This window comes from Benincasa hispida, chromosome 7 (genome assembly GCF_009727055.1).
Source record: "Benincasa hispida cultivar B227 chromosome 7, ASM972705v1, whole genome shotgun sequence".
NCBI lineage: Eukaryota > Viridiplantae > Streptophyta > Magnoliopsida > Cucurbitales > Cucurbitaceae > Benincasa > Benincasa hispida.
In genome coordinates, this window is record NC_052355.1 from 37,249,360 (window position 1) to 37,268,859 (window position 19,500).

At 35.6% G+C, this 19,500-nt stretch overlaps 1 protein-coding gene across 3 annotated transcripts in view; it reads left to right on the plus strand.

The window, feature by feature from the left end:
- The first annotated feature begins 1,275 nt into the window (after window positions 1-1,275).
- The window catches only part of LOC120081427 (THO complex subunit 1), a 49,441-nt gene continuing 31,216 nt past the window's right edge, over window positions 1,276-19,500 (plus strand). Inside the window, exons 1-9 of one of the 3 annotated variants that reach the window (XM_039036276.1) lie at window positions 1,276-1,443; window positions 2,140-2,223; window positions 3,102-3,176; window positions 4,889-4,961; window positions 5,821-5,966; window positions 6,088-6,159; window positions 11,123-11,195; window positions 11,288-11,353; window positions 11,532-11,578. In XM_039036276.1, the coding sequence (XP_038892204.1) occupies window positions 1,441-1,443; window positions 2,140-2,223; window positions 3,102-3,176; window positions 4,889-4,961; window positions 5,821-5,966; window positions 6,088-6,159; window positions 11,123-11,195; window positions 11,288-11,353; window positions 11,532-11,578 (639 nt within the window). In that variant the 5' untranslated portion in view covers window positions 1,276-1,440. Of the gene's footprint in view, window positions 1,444-2,139; window positions 2,224-3,101; window positions 3,177-3,551; window positions 3,752-4,888; window positions 4,983-5,820; window positions 5,967-6,087; window positions 6,160-11,122; window positions 11,196-11,287; window positions 11,354-11,531; window positions 11,579-19,500 lie in introns of those variants that run through there. The other 2 variants (XM_039036275.1, XM_039036278.1) reach the window with 2 other exon arrangements.

The following is a 19,500-nucleotide window of genomic DNA, read 5'->3' on the forward strand; positions in this document are numbered from 1 at the left end:
AATTCAACATCGTTTTAGATTTCACCCTCCAATCTAGTAGTAGAAAAGATCAAATAGTGGTCTACAAGGTGTTGGAGATTCGAGCTGGAATTGAAGTAATTGAAGAATTCTTCAAAGGTAAATTTTAGAAACTCTATTTCTTTATTATAACCATGCTTGCTAGATTGCTAAAATTAATAGAATTAGAGTGCTCAAGATCCAAATTGCTTCCGCTTGTTGATTGTCAACACCAACATCATGAGCGCAGGAAGTCTTGGATTCAGTAACTTTTGTGTTGGGCTGTTTGGTCAACTCGTTTTTGAGTACTCGTTTCCATTCAACTTTGTGACAGTCACTCGTTTCGTTTTGGACTTAGATTGACAAATTTGAAGGGGATTTAACACACTGTTTAGTGAAATTTGGAAGCAATTGGTGGGTTCTTTATAAATCTCGAATACCCATTAGTTTTTTTACTCCAATTTATTGATACCCTTTATGTTTGGGTCTTAGATTCGTGTTTTGGAGGATTCTTTTTAAGCCAAAAAAGTGTTGTCCAACAAATTTCGTGGTTTCAAAAAAATTTTGGTAAATCATAAGGCTTTATAACCCTTTTGGCTTAAGTTTAATTGCTATAAATTTAGTCGTTAATTATTATTTGTGGTTTGTGTATAGGTTGGATTACTCGGTGGCAGTTTTGGAGTAGTTTTAGATGAGTAAATGGTTTTGAGTTTTTGTAAGACAAATTTATGATTTGGAAGTTAACATAAAAGTTAAAATTAATATTTGGTTCATAACCTAGGATTGGATAAAAGTTTGTGAAGTTATATAGAGGACTTGCAAAATTATTATTTCGGCTTTATATCGAGGTAAAAGTATATATATTTTTAAGTTGAAGATAGACATAAAAGTGAAAGTGAGTAGGGTTGGCAAAAATCCTGCGAGGTCGGGTCCTCACTTCGATCAGATGTGAGAAATCCCAGCTTGATTGGAAATGGAAGTCAAACCGAAAATTCTAACCGGGTGTCCGATCGGGGACGGGGAGGGTATCCCCACCCCGTCCTCGATTAAATATTTTATATATATATATATATAATTACAAATATTTATATATAAAATGGAGATGGGTCCCCGTGAGACCCGTTTCTCCAACGAAGAATCCTTGTTCCCGTCTCCGTCTTCAATTAGTGAGAATGGGGAAATACCCCATGGGACGAGATGGAGTCCCGACCCCGTTGCCAACTCTTAGGACCAAATTTAGTAATTTAACCCCCAACAAAAGAAACAGGGGTATAATTCAATAAGAACATTGCGAAAGTACCGTCTCATTGCGTTCTCTTCGCCTATAGGACTTCGAACTCGAAGCTTTGCTGAGACTAGAGTCGACAAATTTTATTGTAGCTCATGCTTCGGTATTCAGAACAATAGGAAATACCCGGCGGTGCTAATTTCTGAACCATTGACATGGTAAACTCACACTCGACGAGTCTGGTCGTGTTATTGTTTGGTTTTGTTCAAGTGTAAACTGTAGCTTGGGTTTCTTCAGAACTGCTGTCTGGATGGCAATAGCTGTTATTCAGAACGCAGCAGTCTCAAATTGTTTTAGTGATTATTGTTTGTTAATGCACGGGAGTGCTTGTTTCAACTGTGAATGGATTTTTTTCCCTCTCGGGAGAATATATGTTAATAGTTGTTAGAATTGTATCCTACGATTTTCGAATGGAGGGACTAGGGAGGAAATATGGTTTTCGCTATTTCTTCTGATTGAAGTTTTGGCTGCAATCAACAAAAATTTCACTTGAAAAAATTGTTCTAAAACAGCTGGAATTCTATATTCTTTTTTCTTTCAATTAGGGTAGAGTTTGAAGGAAATTGAACACATGGGCTGTAAATTGTAATTGATTGTATCAGCTACAAGCAGTAGATTTTGATTATTATTATTTTTTTTTGGGGGGGTAGGAGGAATTGACTCGTGCTTAGTGATCTTGGGAGTTAGACGAGTTTATTGGTTTAGGCATTTTGAACGAGAAACTACTTAAATCAGCTATTGTCATAAATAAATATATATACATATGTATATTCAGTACATTTTTCTCCAAGCATCATGCAGCCGTGTTCTTCTTCTTCTATTTTATTTTATTTTTTTTATTTTTAAAATTCCAGGAAGAATTTCGGAAAGCCATATTGCAAACGGGGTCACCAGAAAATTTTGCTTTGCAGACAGTTCAAGATGTTATCAAACCTCAGGTAACTACACCAAAACATTGGACTACCTGCAATGTCATATATGATGTAAATAAAACATCACAAGTTCGTAGAGTATCGAATGTCAATAACACATCACAAATTGGTAGAGTATCGAATTTCAATAGCACTTCACAAATTCATAGAGTGTTGAAAGTTTCAAATTCAGATGGGAAGTGCAAACTTGACCAATAAATATGGAGTTAAGTGTTTTCTTTGGATGAGGTGGGGGTTATGTTCTGATACAAAGATTTAATTATCAAAAGAGTACTCTCATGCACGCACACACACACACAAAAAGCACAGTGGCTTTCTCCGCCTTGTAGTTTTCCTGCAAGAAATCTCTCTTATTTCTCACCCGAAAGTTCTTGGGTTAGAGTTAATTTACCCCCTGGGAGCATGAAGTTCCCTTCCGCTTGAATAATTATACGAATGAACTAACGACCTTGAGCACCATTATTTTGATTGATCAGTATTCCTAAAAGTGGATACTTCAGAACTTTCAAGCTTGACATTGTATTTCTTGGATATTGAGAACAAAGTATTCGACTTGAGATAGTGTCTTTGGACGAGGTTTGTTTTTTGGTGTCCATTTCCAAGGAGTTATGTTGGTATCTTTTATGACCCATTCTTATCAATTTGGAGCTGTTTTTTGGTTACGAGTTTAAAGTCTTTCATGTAGATTCCCTGATACTGTTCTTTAATCTCTGATACAGTTCATTTATTAAAGCTTGGTTTATTTTAAATTACAAAAAAAACCAAAACTTCAATTCTCAACAATATAGAATATTTTTTTTGTCAGTTCTTAATTTTAATTTTTCTTTTGATAGGACAGTTCTTTAGTTTATTAATATTATTTTTTTTATTTTTTCACACAACAGAAGCACACGAAATTGGCACAAGATGAAAATCAGTTGCTGGAAAATATTCTACGGCGACTGCTTCAAGAATTAGTGGTAAGCTAGACAGTGGAGCTCGTATAATTGAGATTTAGATTTCATTAATCATGCATATGGTAGAGAAACTTATTTTATGATCTTTTTTTGCTGTATTTGTAACTTCTTTTACATTAAAATTTTTGTCATGGAGCTAGGTCTAGTTAGATCTCGACTCTGTTTTTATAGGTAGATGATTTTGTTGAAATTTTCTTCCTTGGATTTATAATCTTGATTTTTGACAAAGCTCAGGTTTCTATTGTGTATTTGGTTCTAAATGGAATTGATTTTACTAATTCCGACATTGATAAATTTTGTGGTCCCTATAGTCTTTGGGTCTTAGATGTCTTCAATTGCAAGTTCCTTCAGTTGCATACTTTCGCTGCAAATCCTCAGGAACCAACCATAACTTCCAGTGTATTTTGTCACCTGGAGAGGTCCAGGGGAAGAAAGGATGTGTTTTGCCTCTGTCATCATTTTTGCTTCTGAAAAATCATATCATAACCTTTTAGTGCAAGAAAACTATTTGTATAATACTTCAGTTACAATTTGGTGCCTCCACAAAGTGTGAAGCCTGTTTCTTCGAGATATTGAAGGTTAGAAGTACATTCTGTTGTCTTGATCTAGCAATTTTTAGGAGGTTGACAGCATAGAAATTGAAGAATATGAAAATTACAAATACATACACAGTCTACATCATACTAAAGACCTCTTTTTTGTTTTTTTTGTTTATGTATATAATTAGTTAATTTTTTTTTAATCCTAAACCGTGGAAGAGTCAACATAGAGAAACTACAAAGAAGATTTCCTAATATTGCTGTTAGCTTAATGTGTTGCATTGTATTATTTGCAATAAGAATGGGAAAGCCAGGACCACTTCTATTCATCCTTTGTCAATATTAAAATTTCAGCTGGATAGCCTTGTTTTGCGATTAAACATGGCTCAGTTTGATCATACTATGCTCAAGATAACTTGAATCAATTGGTTTGTGGCCACAAGTTGAGAAAGCAGGCAAAACCATTTGGACGAATGCAACAAAGCCTTTGGGAGCTGTTGTTGAAATGAAGAAATTGGATATTCTTTTAGAAATCTAGATATTGGAAGGAAACTCTATTTGTTTGTTTTGTGTGTGTGAATGTATAGTTTTATAACGGACATTATTTTGTTCAGAAAAAGAAGGGTTGATTAATCATTCTAGATTTCTCGTAAGATTTGGACATTAACATGAATAAACGACCAATTCCTTTACATGGTACTTCAAGTTCCAACTTAAAAAGGGAAGATAATTTTTGTTCACTATCCCCATGCCTTTCTTGTCTACATTTTCATACTAAATAGAATCTTTAGCTGTTTCTCTTGACATAAAAGTATATTTATTAAATGGGACAAAATGGAAATGATAGGAAGAAAAAATTGAGGAAGATTTTCCATTAGCCCGTGCCAAGCAATTTGTGATAAAAAATTAAACAGGGATTTAGTTACTCTATTTGCTTCTTCATGGTCTTCTACTTCTAAATTCTTTTGTAATTATAGCCTAACTCATATTTACACCAGTTGGGCCTCCCTTTTTTAACTGGTTGGTGTGTAGGGATATCTCATCTCCCCCTTTCTTGTATCTACCTTTTGATAATGAAAGTTAAGTTTCTTATTAAAATAAATAATTTTCAGCCTCACATTTTTTTTTTCTAGTATTTTTGTAAATAAGTTTATCTTCACTTTGATATTGGTACAGTCATCTGGAGTTCAATCAACGGAGCCAATAATGCAGTATGGGATCTCTATTGATGAAAAGGAAACTTCACAGGGTCATATTCCTCGTCTTCTTGGTATTTTATATTATTTTAGAGTTAAACGTGTTGTTGTAACCTAATGGTCATATTCTTTCATTTTTTCTAATGAAAGTTGTTGATTCTATGATGAAAATAAAAGATGAAGGAGAAGGGAAACACAAATAGTTTACGTAGAAAACCCTAGAACCAGGGAGAAAAAACCATGATAGAGACTTATTTTTTATTATTGAAGTGATACAAAATATAGGAAGACTTGCTCAAATAAATAGATGGATGAAAACCGTAGGCCCATAAGAAAATTACAAAAAAGCCCCTAGGGCAAAGCAACTCTTTTTGACCAAATATATACATATATTTTGCATAGGAAACAAAATTCATAGGTGTTCAACTGATTTTTAATTTTTTGTGATATGGTTTACTAATTATTGTGGTATTGCTGTATACTTAAAGAAGTACCAGATTTTAATTATTGATTTATTTCTATTTAAAAAGAGTTGATACCTAAGCATTGTCACGTTAGCTTGACCATTAACCCAACGTGCACCATGATTTTTTCATGCTCTGCAGTTGATAAAAATCTTACATGCTCAGCACCTGTACTCCATTTTTTTTAATTAAAATCTTGGATCCTCTTTCTTCATTTTGTTCCTTAATCTTCAAGATTCATTGCTGGATTGAGAAGAATTTTTTTTAACATCAATGGAAGCTTCTTTGTTTGGTAATTCTCAATAATGATCTAGTTTTGGCCTTGATTTTAGTTTTTGTCTGAAGATTTCGCTGCATTGAAACTGCACTAATGATGAAAATATTTGTATTTAATTCTTCAGCATTTGGGCACTTTTTAATCATTCTAATGTCGTCGTTCTTGCCTTAGACATGGTCCTATATCTTTGTGAGAAAGAGCATGTTGAAGGAGGCATGATATTCCAGCTGTTGGAGGACCTGACTGAAATGTCAACATTGAGGAACTGCAAAGATATTTTTGGTTACATTGAGAGTAAACAAGACATATTGGGAAAGGTTTCCTCTTGTTACTCAAATACACTATTTCCATTTTTCTTTAAATACTTTTTTTTTTCTCTCTCCTATAAGTTTTCTGTAACTTTATTTCCTTCAAAACAAAATGGCTATTTTGTCACAGCAAGAGCTTTTTGCACGTGGAAAACTTGTCATGTTGAGAACTTGCAATCAATTGCTCCGCCGTCTGTCAAAGGTACTATAATGTATTGCAATTGCATTCTTTTAATCTTTAATTCTCATTTTGAAAATAGGAGCCTGGCGTCCTAAACCCATCCCCCAAACAAGGACTGGGCTTAAGGGTCCCCCTCTTAATAGAAACAACTACTTTTATTGAGAAAAAAAATGAAAAAATACAAGGGCAAGGGCATACAAAAAATCAAGCCCACGGGAAAAAACCCCACTGGAGGAAGGGTTTCCAACTAAGTAAGATATTGCCTAGAGAATAATTACAAAAAAAAAAATCTTTGAAATTGAAGCCCTAAAGAGAAACATGAAATCTCACTGAGGACCAAACACTATTGGGCTTAAGGTAATTATGTTCTCTCCTCTCTCCTCCTCATCCTCCCACTCTCTTCCACTCAGCCTCTTCTTCAATTAGCTTTCCTCGTTGCCTAGCCTTCCTTCTCGCCTAGCTTGCCACTTCTTTTTTTAAAATTATTTTTTAATTATCTTTTTTAAAAAAAGGAAACAAAATTTTTCATTGATATAATGAAAAGAGGCTAATGCTCAAAGTACAAAAAGACATAATAATCTATACAAACTAGAAGACGAGGAAATCAACAGGCGCACCCGGATATCTCAACTAGGTTGACACATCTTTAGCGCCGGCATCATATCCCAATATTGTATTTGGTTTTAGTCAAAGTATTTAGAGTTCTTCTTTTAGAAGATGGAAGTCAAGAGTTGTTGCATTAGGAATTCTTATTTTTGTATTTGGTTAGAGGAAAATGGTTTCTTCTTGGAAGATATGAATTATAAGTGGAAGATTTTCATATATTTATCCTCTTTAGTCTTTACAATGGCTTGAAGCTGATTTAGTGGAGTTCTTGCACTCTCCCATGAAGGATTTCTTTCGAAAGAAAAGGGAAAATAATTGTAAAGTTATTCGGCTTGCAGAAGTTCGGAATTAAGTTGGTTGTTTCTTTTAGATCCCAAACATCACTATGAATTAAATAAAAAGGTTTTGATGCTTTATAAGATTTTGAAAAATATGTGGACCAATGGTTTTTTTTGTTAAAATGCAACTTTCATAATCAAAAGAGGAACAATCAATTCCCTTAAACAAATTTGGAAATAAATATTTGAGATAAGGAAAACTAGGATGCCATAGTATAATTTGTTCTTGATAGAAAGAGAACTGATACTAATGAGATTTTGAGTTATTTTATTGCTAAAAGAACCTTCATCAATGTAGTAAAGGTCATCAAGCATCCTAGCACTCCCAATCATCTTCTCTGATTCTTGATCCTAATAATTATGGTGAGATTCAAAGAATATAACACAACAATTAAAATCTCTAGAGAGTTTTGTTTTTTGGAAAGGAAATTAACTCTTCGTTAAGATAATGTAATGAGACAAAAACTCAATGTACAATATGGAAATGAAGAGAAATAGAACCTAAGGATCAAGAAGTGCACCCGAACATCTCAACTAGGTTGACACCCCCTTTGCACCCTCATCATCTCCAACTATCAAAATAAAACTCGTACTATAAATATGTCTACAAGTCACAAAGACTAATACATCTCAAGTCCACACCTTCGGACAACGTAAAACACAAAACACAAACTTCCTCAATGGAATAACCAGAAACTACACAGAACAGCTAACAAAGGCCTACAAGTACATCCAAGAAATTTCTAAAAATCTGGAAATATGATAGCCCTCCAATTTAAGCTTAGGTCTTGAAGTGAAAAATCTGCAAAATGCTTGGAAAGTGTGCACCAAGCCGAAGCGTTGTGCTGGACGATATCAAAATGCTCCATCCAAGTGGTTCGCATGTCCTGGAATACTTGTTAATTTCTTTCGAACCAAATTTCAGACAATAATGCTTTCACTGCATTATTCCACAGCAACTTGGCATTCTTTTTTAGAGAGGGAGCCATCAAAATCTGCAACATATTAGTAGGAAAGTTATTCCCAAAGACCCAATTTAAATTGCTGGCATTCTGATTCAAGTGATTGAGAAGATATTCCCAAAAACATTGGTAGGCAAGAGAATCAAATTTACTTCCAAAAACAATGCTAAAATTCTGACTCAAGTGATTCAGAAGAAGAATTTCAATATACTCATTTTGCCTATGTCGATTTTCTCAAAGAACCTATCATTATCCTCATGGGAAATTTGATTCTAGTGATTTTTGGTGATTCCAATGATGTTTCTAAGGCAGTTTGGGACAGAATAAGGAGGCAACAATATCGAAAAAATGCCCGATGATCCAATCAAACCCATTTTTCAAGAAAGCAACGTAAAGATTGGGAGTTAGATGAATTAAAGAATCATCAAGAATGGATTTTTACAGCCCAAGAAGAATGTTCAAGACTCAAAATCATTCTTCTGGTTATGAAACACAATCAAGAAAATCAGTGGATGAGTCCTATACCCACTATGAGATTAAAACATATTCAAGAATCCAACAAAATGACTACTTTGATCCCGTAGCATTGGAGGAAATAAAGAAAACAACGAAAGACATCCAACGTTCATTGGGGAAAATGACTCAGCATATTGATCAACTATCAATTCATTCACAAGAGTTCAAGAACGGATTGATTTCATATACCGAAGAAAAAATAAAGAAATCATGGTTGGAAAATTTTCAAATAAAAAACCTTGAAGATAAAATTGAAGAAAAACAAGAATTTGAAGATGTTGCTTGGAAATAGTTTCAAGTGGAGAAGAAATATCCAACGAAGATGTTGGAAAAGAAGCATCGAACACCGAGCAAAAATCGAGCAAGAACAACGACACATTGATTGCGTTGGAAATGGATCACTAAATTGTCGAAGAGCTGATAAAGAAGACGTGATTCTTGAAAGATTCTCTTTGGAAGATGGTTTTTTAGTGATTGGTCATTTGAATACAGTTTTGAATGAGTTTGAAGGAAACATCTTTTTTGGGTTTATGGCTGATGGAGAAGTTCATTTTTTGGTGGCAATATTGAATTTTTTGTCTCAAATTGATCATAATATTTTTGTTCAAAATGTAGGAGGTTGGTTTGGTCATACTCCATTGAACAAGTTTATTTCATTCCTTGTTTGCTTCATAAATTTTTTTTTTTTAAAAACTCGAGGACGAGTTTTCTTTTTGGAGGGGTAGAATAATGTAAGAAGAATATGGGCTAATTGGGTAATTAGGAAATATTCTCGGTTAATTCCCTTCTTACCCCCACTTGTAATAAAACTCTATAAATAGGAACCTTCCCCACTTGTATCAAACACATTATTCATTCTAATAAAAGATTCACAATCTTGGTTCTTGGAGATTTCTCTCCTTTTATCATTTAGGCTACATCACAAACTGACCAAGATGAGGAGGAATTTTTTGTCTCATTTAGGAATTGTTTAGCTATTGATCCTTTTGGGTTGATAGCAATTCTATATAAACCAGGAAAGCGTTCATACAAAGACATTTTGTCAATCCAAGGGTCCAACCAAAAGCCAAGTCTGCATCCATTGCCTAGCTTGAAGACCGCCAAAGCTTCAATTTTCATCCAAGAACTAGAAATGCATGCTAATCCAAGGGCTCCTTATGCTTAGGCTACATTAGCCTGCTGTATGCCATTCGAACAAGCTACTGCCATGGACGCTCTTTACAACTTGAGCCCAAAGGGATTTGTCTTCATTAAAAAATCTCCAATCCCACTTAGCTAACAATGCCAAATTTATGTTTCGGAGGCCTCCAATGTCAATTCCTACATCCTCTTGGGCCCTTATGACCGTCTCCCATTTGATTAAATGATTCATTTTACCCTCATAGTGACCTTCCCAAAAGAAATTTCTCATTGTTCTTTCTATGATAGAGACTTCTTTTTCAGGCATAAGGAAGGTGGACCTATAGTAGGTTGGGAGATTAGACAAAACCGATGTACACAAGGTGGCTCTTCCTCCCCTTGATAAGTTGTACCTCCTCCATTTGTCTAATCTATCTTGAACTTTATCAATGACTGGCTGCCAAAATGAGACCCTTTTTGGATATCCCCCTGAGGGCAATCCAAGATATATAATAGGCAAGTGACTTTGCATTTTAGTAGAGAGGCAGCAGCATGCACCTGATTCTCTTCAATATTGACTCCACAAATGGCAGATTTTTCCCAATTAACTCTTTACCCCGAACACCATTCAAATAAATCAAGCGTCTTTCAAAGATTCTCTAGCATTTCATCATCATATTTACAAAAAATCAGTGTATCATCGGTAAATTGAAGAAGTGATACATGGATTTTTTATTTTCCAACAAGAAACAAGTGAGTCTTTACAGCACCTCTTCTTTGAGTGTCCCTATGTTACATCATGCTGGAATTTTTTATTGGCAACTTTCAACACAAGCTGTTTTTTTGGGAACTCATTCAGAGATAATGTGGAGCAGATTTTGATTGGTCCTACTTTAAAACTAGCACCTAAACTGCTATGGAATAACGCTATCAAAGCCCTATTAACGGATTTGTGGTTTGAGAGAAATCAAAGAGTATTCCATAACAAAGCAACCTGCTGGAAAAATCGCCTTGAGACAGCAAAGCTTAATGCATCATTTTGGTGTCCCTATCTAAGCGTTTTGAAGACTATTCGGTGCAAGATATATGTCTGAATTGGAGTTCTCCTTTCCAAAGAAAACGAGGGAGCATGTTATTTAAATACAAAATTTTCATTTACAAGCAAACATGATCGATTGTCATTAGAACTTTCGTTTTATACTTTCATTTTTTCAATGAAAGCCAATTCCTTACCCAAAAAAAGAGAAGACAAAACAATAGGTGGTCAAACTTATCCTTTTGTTATTTATATGTGAAGAGAATATCTGTTCTCTTTAATTTATGATCCCCGCTTCTTATCAGAAGATTATTTTTCCAGTCAGCAGTATGCCTGAGCCTTGGCTTTCTCTCGCTCTCTCTTATAAAAGAATTAATTCTGGTACTAATTTCTGGATCTGCATTTAGGCAAGTGATGTGGTGTTTTGTGGACGCATTCTGATGTTTCTAGCACATTTTTTCCCTTTATCTGAACGTTCTGGTATGTGTTTCAGATTTCCATCTTCATATTCTAATGCTATTTTTGAATTGTTTCATATGAATTGTTCTTTTTATCATTTGTTGCACTTGCAGCTGTGAATATAAAAGGAGTGTTTAACACCTCCAACGAAACAAAATATGAGAAAGAACCCCCTGATGGTATGCCATTGCAATGTTTAATATTTTCTTTGATGCCAATATTCTTTCCATGGTAGAAAAGTGAAGTACTGGAGTTTCTTTGGATCCTTTCATGCTTTTTTGATATATTATTGATTTAGTATTATTATTCTAAATTTAGATCAACTATCAAGCTTGTGATATTTCACTTTGTTTTCAGGCTTTTCTATTGATTTCAACTTTTACAAGACCTTTTGGAGTTTACAGGTAATGTTGGAACGTAAAATGGTGGGCTGATCAGTGGTTGTTTTTGCCTTTTGGTTTGAAAATTACCTCTCAGTTTCCAGTAGATTCTGGAAGTTCAATCTATACAGAATTTCTTTCAACCTTTTTTTTTTAAAAAGGAAAACAAGACTTTTCATTGAAAAAATGAAAAGAAACTAATGCTCAAAGTACAATAAAACAAAATAAGTAAAATAAAGTAAATACAACCTAATAAAACCCACGACTAGACAACCTTTTGATTAAATGACCTTGGCATTTTGGTTCATTTGTCCTATTAGAAGTTGGTGAAATGTAGATCTATGAAGTTTAAACAACTAACTTTTGAGACGTAGATATACATTTCACCTATCTTCAGCTTGAAATCTGCATTCTTCATGATCACTTTCCTTTGCATTTGATGCACGAAATACATATTTATGCCATTGGTAGGGCACAACCATAATTCCTGCCAAAATTGTAGCCACAAAAAAGCAAAAGGAAAAAATACAGGACTCAAATAAGTATTTTTATAATGTTTATTGATTTATTTATTTATTTTGAAAAAGATATTGAAAAAGTGTGAGGTTGACTCGTCATTCGAATTACAGATGTTAAACGGAAAGCACAAACAACAACTGTAACAATAAGATACCAACAATAAGCAAGGAGATAAAGACTCATAGAAGTTGGTAATCCAGTTTGGTGAAATCCACCTACGTCTGGGAGGCAGTGTGTCGGAGAAAGATAATCCACTAATATAGGGTTGGCAATGAGTCGGGGTGGGGTCGGGGATGCACTCCCCGTCCCCGTAGGGATTTATAATCCCCCTCCCTGCCCCATTCCCCGTTTTGGGGGGTCGGGGTCGGGGAATCTCTGCGGGAAAAAATTCCCCGTTTATATTTATATTTTTTTATTATTTATTTATATAAAATCAATTAAATTTTGGTATTTATATTCAAATTTTAAAATTTTAATATAACAAAGTAGTATTATTATTATTTATTTATTTAAATTAATAATTAAAAATATTTTAGATTTAATAAAAAGTTTAAGATAATTATATTATGAAATAAATGAAAAAAAAGTAACAAGAAGGTTAAGAGAATAAAACAGTAGCTAAGCTACTTATATGTATGTATATATATATATTTATTTATTTATTGTTATTATTATTATTATTATTAAAATTATTAAACAAAATATTCGGTGTGTGGGCGGGGACGGGGACCGGGGGGGATACCATTCCCGGTTGGAGATTCATTTTTTATCCTCGGTTTGACCCTATCCCTGTCAAACCGGGATTCCACGCCGGATTTCCCGACTCTGTGGGGATTTTTGCCAACCCTACTCTAATATTAATGAATTAAGCAGTTTACAACATTGTATTTATCTGTAATACATGACTACTACAGTGACTCACACAGAGCTCTATTCACTAATCACCTAGGCTTCCCCTAGATGTGAGACTCCCTCTCAAATGCACTTAGGCTCCTCCTAAGTTCGAAAATATTAGCATTGAGCACTTCGACTTTCGATAGTGTGTGAGACTCCTCTCAGCGTTGTTATCTTTTCTTCAAGTCAACGAATTCCCTTCACTGATGAAACTTAGAATCCCCCAAAAATGGGGAACTCTTCTCCGTAGCAATGGCTTAGACTCCCCTTAAGATCGTGAGAATCCCTTCTCAATAGTGATGGCTTAGTTTCCCCCTAAGACCGTTATTATCTTCAACGTGATGCACTCACCAGATGAAAACCTTGCACAGCGAAATATAGTGAGCAAAGAGCAAAAACACAATGTTGCACAGTTTGGCCATAGAACAGAAAAAATCGTCTTGCTCAAATAACAAAAGCGGCAACCCCAAATGATCAGCATAATTCTCCTTTAATAATCGAAACCAAGAAAGGAAATAAATCCCCTTTGGAAAAGATAAGTCGCACCTCAATAAAGAAAAATATTGAACGAAATAAATCAGTTGGAATATCAAGGAAAAAATATTGTGCAAAAAAACAAATCTGTTGTCTAAACCATATTTTAAGACTTTATTTGAGACAAATGCAAAAATCAATGCCTTAGAAAAATATAAAGCCAACCAATCAAATCTTCAACAAGCTCCCTCTTCGGCTTATTTTTTTAAAGGCAGAACAAGAGACGAATAACCAATCATTCAACAAAAATAAAGTTGTTTGAAACCAAGTCTTAACAAGTACAATAATATCACCAACAGAAGCCCGAAATAAGGAAAAAAAAAACAAGTATCTTCCAGAACACTTTCCAAACTCTCCCTCTTTCTGACTAAATAAAATCAACTCCTTCTTTTAGAAGAGGTTGCTCCACCAGATCTGGAGTAAACAGACCACATCATCTGAAGTACCTCATCGACGTCAGCTTTTCTTTCTTGAAGCATTTGCACTAAGGACTGAATATCATGAGATTCATTCGATAGCAGTTGAAGAATACGACTACCAAAGGAAGACTCAATCAAATTTTAGCTTGGCCTAAAAAAAGGTCGAGTCGAGGTGGTAGTGTATGTCAGGAACATGGTGTCCTTGCAGGAGCTTGGGGTGAATGACAAACAGGCTTGGAGGAAAGCCAAAAGGTTCAACAAGGGTAATCAAATTTGGTTTCTGAGAAACAAGAACGCCACAAATTAACCCGGGATAGCAAATGGGAAACCGAAGGGCTTTGGACCTAATGTCCTTTATGTGATTTAGAACAAATGCACCATAGTTGAACTGAGATCTAGTTTCAATCTGATAGATTAATGTAGGAAAAGAAATGGAAAGTCCAGACTTATGGGAGGAAGGACTCCAGTTAGATATCCCAATTCTGTGTAAAAGGGCATATTTCACACTGAGCACAGTTGAAGACAGTTGACTCTTCCTAGGCCAAGATGAGTGAGCACCCCCTGTTAATTCAACACAAGATCCCTTAAAGATGGATGCTACTTAGTAACATTTTCTGGCACATTCCTGTGAAGAAACTGATTGATTAGTGCAGGAAATAGAACAAACTAATGTCTTCTGATGTGAACTTTCAAGTAGTCAGGACTAGTTGAATCCGCAAAATCTGATGATAGATTTACTATAAATTCCCAAACAAGTAGGGGATAATAAGACTCCAAATTCAACACATTTTTTTCTAACCTAGCACCAAGTAGCAAATCCATGAGGTCACGACATTCCTGAATTCGATCGGACAATTTCTTTTCATCCTCTTTCCACAAACTTGCACTTTCCTCCAGGGGAACGGAAGAACATTAGCACTACCAGATTACTTTTCCTTGCCTTTTGCAGAAGCACGGGGGACATGGATGTTCGCTGTGTCCTTGTTTTCAGAGCTGTTACGAACCCTTCAGTTGGAGTCATACTTAGAAGAAGACTTGACATAATCATTTTCTGATGTCTCATGCGAAACATTAACATTATTGGCAGCAGTTACACTAGCATCAACAACAATTTTCCTTGATCGAAGCTCTACAATAGGAATATTATCTTCATCGTCTTCGTCGGAAGAATGGGTAGAGCTAAGAGATTTCTCAGGATCCCTTGATTCGGGGTTAACATCAAAACGAAGCAGTATTCTTCAAATTTTCATAATTCACAATAGTCAAAGGATCATCAACCACATTTCCTTGGTCAAGCATAATAGATGTCTCAAGTAGAGTCTTAACACTCTCCTCAACAGTTTGAGCCACTTCACGAGGCTCAGTACTAACAAGAACCGAATTAATAGAAACATTTTACAAAGCAGTAGCACCAGGTATAGAAAAGGTAGACATAATATTCTCAACAACAGTATTTAAAACATTTTCTTCGTTCACATTAATGCTTTCATTTTCGTTAAACTTAGAATCAGACACAACAACATTCTCATTAGTAGCCAACCCAATTCAGACACATTAGAATCAACATCTCCTCTAATAGCAGTAAGTAAATCATCAGCAACGACATTACTAATAGAAGCCTTAATATCCTTTTGAGCAACAGAAGGCGGATCGACACTATCTTCTACTAATCCTTGGAATCTCTAGGGAGAGCAATAAACTCATGCATGTGTTTGAAAGAACCACTTAAAGTTGATTTTTAAGGATTGGGACTAATTTCAAACCCAGGACCAACCAAATTAGACATTGTTAAAGCGGAAGAACTCACCTTGTCTTTTCCTTCCGATTCCACAGAAGGGCTAGCACTGGAGGGATGACATTTTTCCGAGGGAGGAGGAACGCTGATTTCCTTCTTCGAGACAGACAACCCACAAACTCTAACACCATATTTGTTGATGGTAGAAGGAGGAACATCCTCCACGACATGTAATTTCCTCTTCGCCTTTTATTTAATTCTAGCCATCTTATTGTCAGAGGTATGAGCACCTTGACGAATAGTCTTAGCACGACAAGCAAACTAACAAACGTTAAAGAGAGACGGTTGAAGAATGAACAAACCCACGATATAGCAAGAAAACTTGTTATAGTAAAACTGCCAACACAACGAATTCAAAAAGAGATTTGAAAGATGAACACAATTAACCAGCCATGCCTTCTCAACTACCATCATTAAGACAGTTTTAATTTGAATTCAAAATGGGCTTGCACACGAAATGGGCCAAACTCCTCAGACTGACCCAAATGATTAATTGTTGTGCCTTCAAAATACACAGGCCCAAAGCAGCTCTCAGGGCCTCAAACTGGACAACATCTAATGCATTTGTGAAAATATCTACAACTTGATTTTTCATGCCAATGTGCTCTAACATGATCTATTTACTCTCAACAAGGTCAGGGATGAAGTGATGGCATATGTCGGTGTTTAGTTTGACTGTGCTGGACAGGATTTATATAAATATTGATAGCACTCATGTTGTCACAGTAAAGATTCATGACATCTTGTGGGACATCATCCTTTGGTAACATTTGCTTCATCCAAATTAACTAAGTACAACTACTCCCTGTTACAATGTACTCAGCTTCAGCTGTTGACAAAGAAACACAGTTTTCCTTCTTACTAAACCATGAGTCAAGTTGTTCCCAAGAAAGAAACACTCTTCAGAAGTGTTTTTCTGGTCTTCAGAGCTCCCGGCCCAATCAGCAGTAGCCATCAAGAGAGCTACTTGTATCAAAAGTGTATAGCAAACCATAATCACTTGTGCCATTAATGTATTTAATTATTCTTTTAGCACTTAGCAAGTGATTGTTTTTGGGACAAGACTGATATCTGACACAAATCCCAGTAACAAATGCAATGTTCGGTCATGTGGCGGTTAAATAAAGCAAACTTTCTATGATACTCCTGTATAGACTCTCATCAACTTGAGTTCCATCCGCTTTCGACATTTTCACATGAGTAGGAGCATGGATTCTTTTGACACTGGCCTTTTTAAGCCCAAACTTCTTCACAATGTTCTTGGCATGTTTGCTTAGAGAGAGAATTTTCCCTCATTCAGTTGTAATCTGAAACCACAGAAACTAGGACAATTGTCCTACCATGTTCATCTCTAATTCTTTCTGCATTTGTTTCACAAAGCTCTACCATCTCTTGTGACATTCGCCCAAACACAATATCGTCAACATAAATTTGAACAATCACGAATTTCTCTTGAGATTTTTCACAAACACGGTCTTATCAACATTTCCTCTTTTGTAATCATTATTAATTAGAAATTGAGTTAGGCGTTCATACCAGGCTCTAGGGGCCTGTTTAATTCCATAGAGCGTCTGGTTAAGTTTGTACACATAGTCAGGATGCGAAGGATCCACAAATCCTTGGGTTTCTCATTGTAAACTTCCTCATTTAACTATCCATTCAAGAAAGCACTCTTTACATCCATTTGATACAATTTGAATTTCAGAAGGCAAGAAATTTCGACCAAAAGTCTGATAGCCTCTAGTCTTGCAACTGGAGCAAAGGTTTCATCAAAATCTACATCTTCTGTCTGGGTATACCCTTGAGCCACTAATCTGGCTTTATTTCTGGTAATATTGTCGTCTCCATCAGACTTATTCTTGAATATTCACTTTTTGCTGACCATAATAACTGAATCTGGTCGGAACAAGAGTCTAGACATTATTCCTCACAAATTTTCCTAGCTTTTCTTGCATAGCGTTGACCCAATATTCATCCTCAAGAGCTTCCTTGACATTCCTTGGCTCAACGGGGGAGGTGAAACTAATATTACTGATCATCTCCAAGTAATTAACTTTGTCTTTCTTTCTGGTGGTCATCCTTTTGTCAAGATTACCAAGATGTTGCTAGGGGGATGATTCTTGCGAATTCTGTTGGAAGGATGCTTGTTACTTGTTTTAGCCTCTTCAGATGCTGACATATTGTCACCCACAGGAGTTTTAAATTTTTTGTCAGTTGACATGTCAGATGAGTTGTTAGCGACATTTGTATTAACAAGTGGAAGTGCATCGGAATCTTCCTCTTCTATAGGAGTGATGCTAGATGAGTTTGGACCATCATCAATCACAACATTAATAGATTCTATCACAGAGCGAGTTTTTTTATTGTAGACACGGTAGGCTCGACTATTTGTGGAATATCCAAGAAAAATGTCTTCATTCGATTTGGAATCCCATTTACGTCTAGCTTCTTTATCAGCAAGGATGTAATACATGCTTCCAAAAATATGGAAGTGTTTAACATTCGGTTTTCTCCCTCTCCATAGTTCATAAAGCGTGCTCGAGGTACCGGGATGTAAAATAACTCTGTTGTGAATTTGACACGCAATATTTAGAGCTTCTGACCAAAAGTGAAGAGGCATATGTTTTGCATGTAGCATCGCACATGCCATCTCCTGAAGTGTTCGATTTTTCCTTTCCATAACCCCATTTTGTTGGGGGATGATTGGAGCAGAGAATTCATGATGAATCACATTTGTATTACAAAAAAAGCAAATTGAGAGTTCTCAAACTCCTTACTATGATCACTCCTAATACGAATCACATTCAGATCTTTCTCACATTGTACTAGGAGACAGAGCTTCAAAAGCACCAAATGCATCTGACTTTTCACGAAGAAACCGAACCCAAGTGTATCTAGAGAAGTCATCAATGACAACTAAAACATACATTTTACTTCCCAAACTTTCCGATTGCATAAGATCCATAAAATCCAGGCGAAGAAGTTTTAAGATTTGTGTAGAGCCAAGATGTGATGTCTGTTTATGAGGAGTGCGAGTTTGTTTACCTGATTGACAAACTCCACGGATAATTCTAGTCGATGAAGGTAAAGAAGGAAGACTCGATATAGCACTTCTGACTACAACTTTTTGAATCGTTTTCATGCTCACATGACCTAGGCATTTATGCCATAGGCTTGCTTTATCTTGTCGAGAGATATGACAGACCTACGAAGCAACGTTAGGATTCCACAGATAATAGTTATCTGATGACCTTGTACCTATCATGACAAGAGCTTTGACATTGTCTGTGACAACACACTAGTCTTTAGTAAAACTCACGTTCAGACCCTGATCACATAACTGACTGATGCTAACAAGGTTGACAGTAAGCCCTTCAACCAACATTACATCATTTAAGGATGGAAGACCTGAGGAATTAAGTTTGTCTTTCCTAATGATCCTACCAGAAGTACCATCGCCAAATGTGACCTTTCTCGAGTTGACAGGCTTGGGTTCAGACAAATAATTCTTGTCACCAATCATGTAACGGAGATCCCACTATCAAAGTACCAATATTTTTTAGCTGATGATCTAAGGGATGTCAGTACAACATTGCATTTGTTTTGAACATTCTTCATTCTCCAAACTTGTTTCATTTTTTACTTTCTATGAGGACTATTTTGAGAGAAGTGAGTAGCCTTTTTGGAGTAGGTAAATTTGTGAAGAGTTTCCAACAATTGATAGCAAAATGGTCGTTTATGGCCCACTCTTCTACTGTAGTGGCAGATCCATCTTGGTCTGTGAA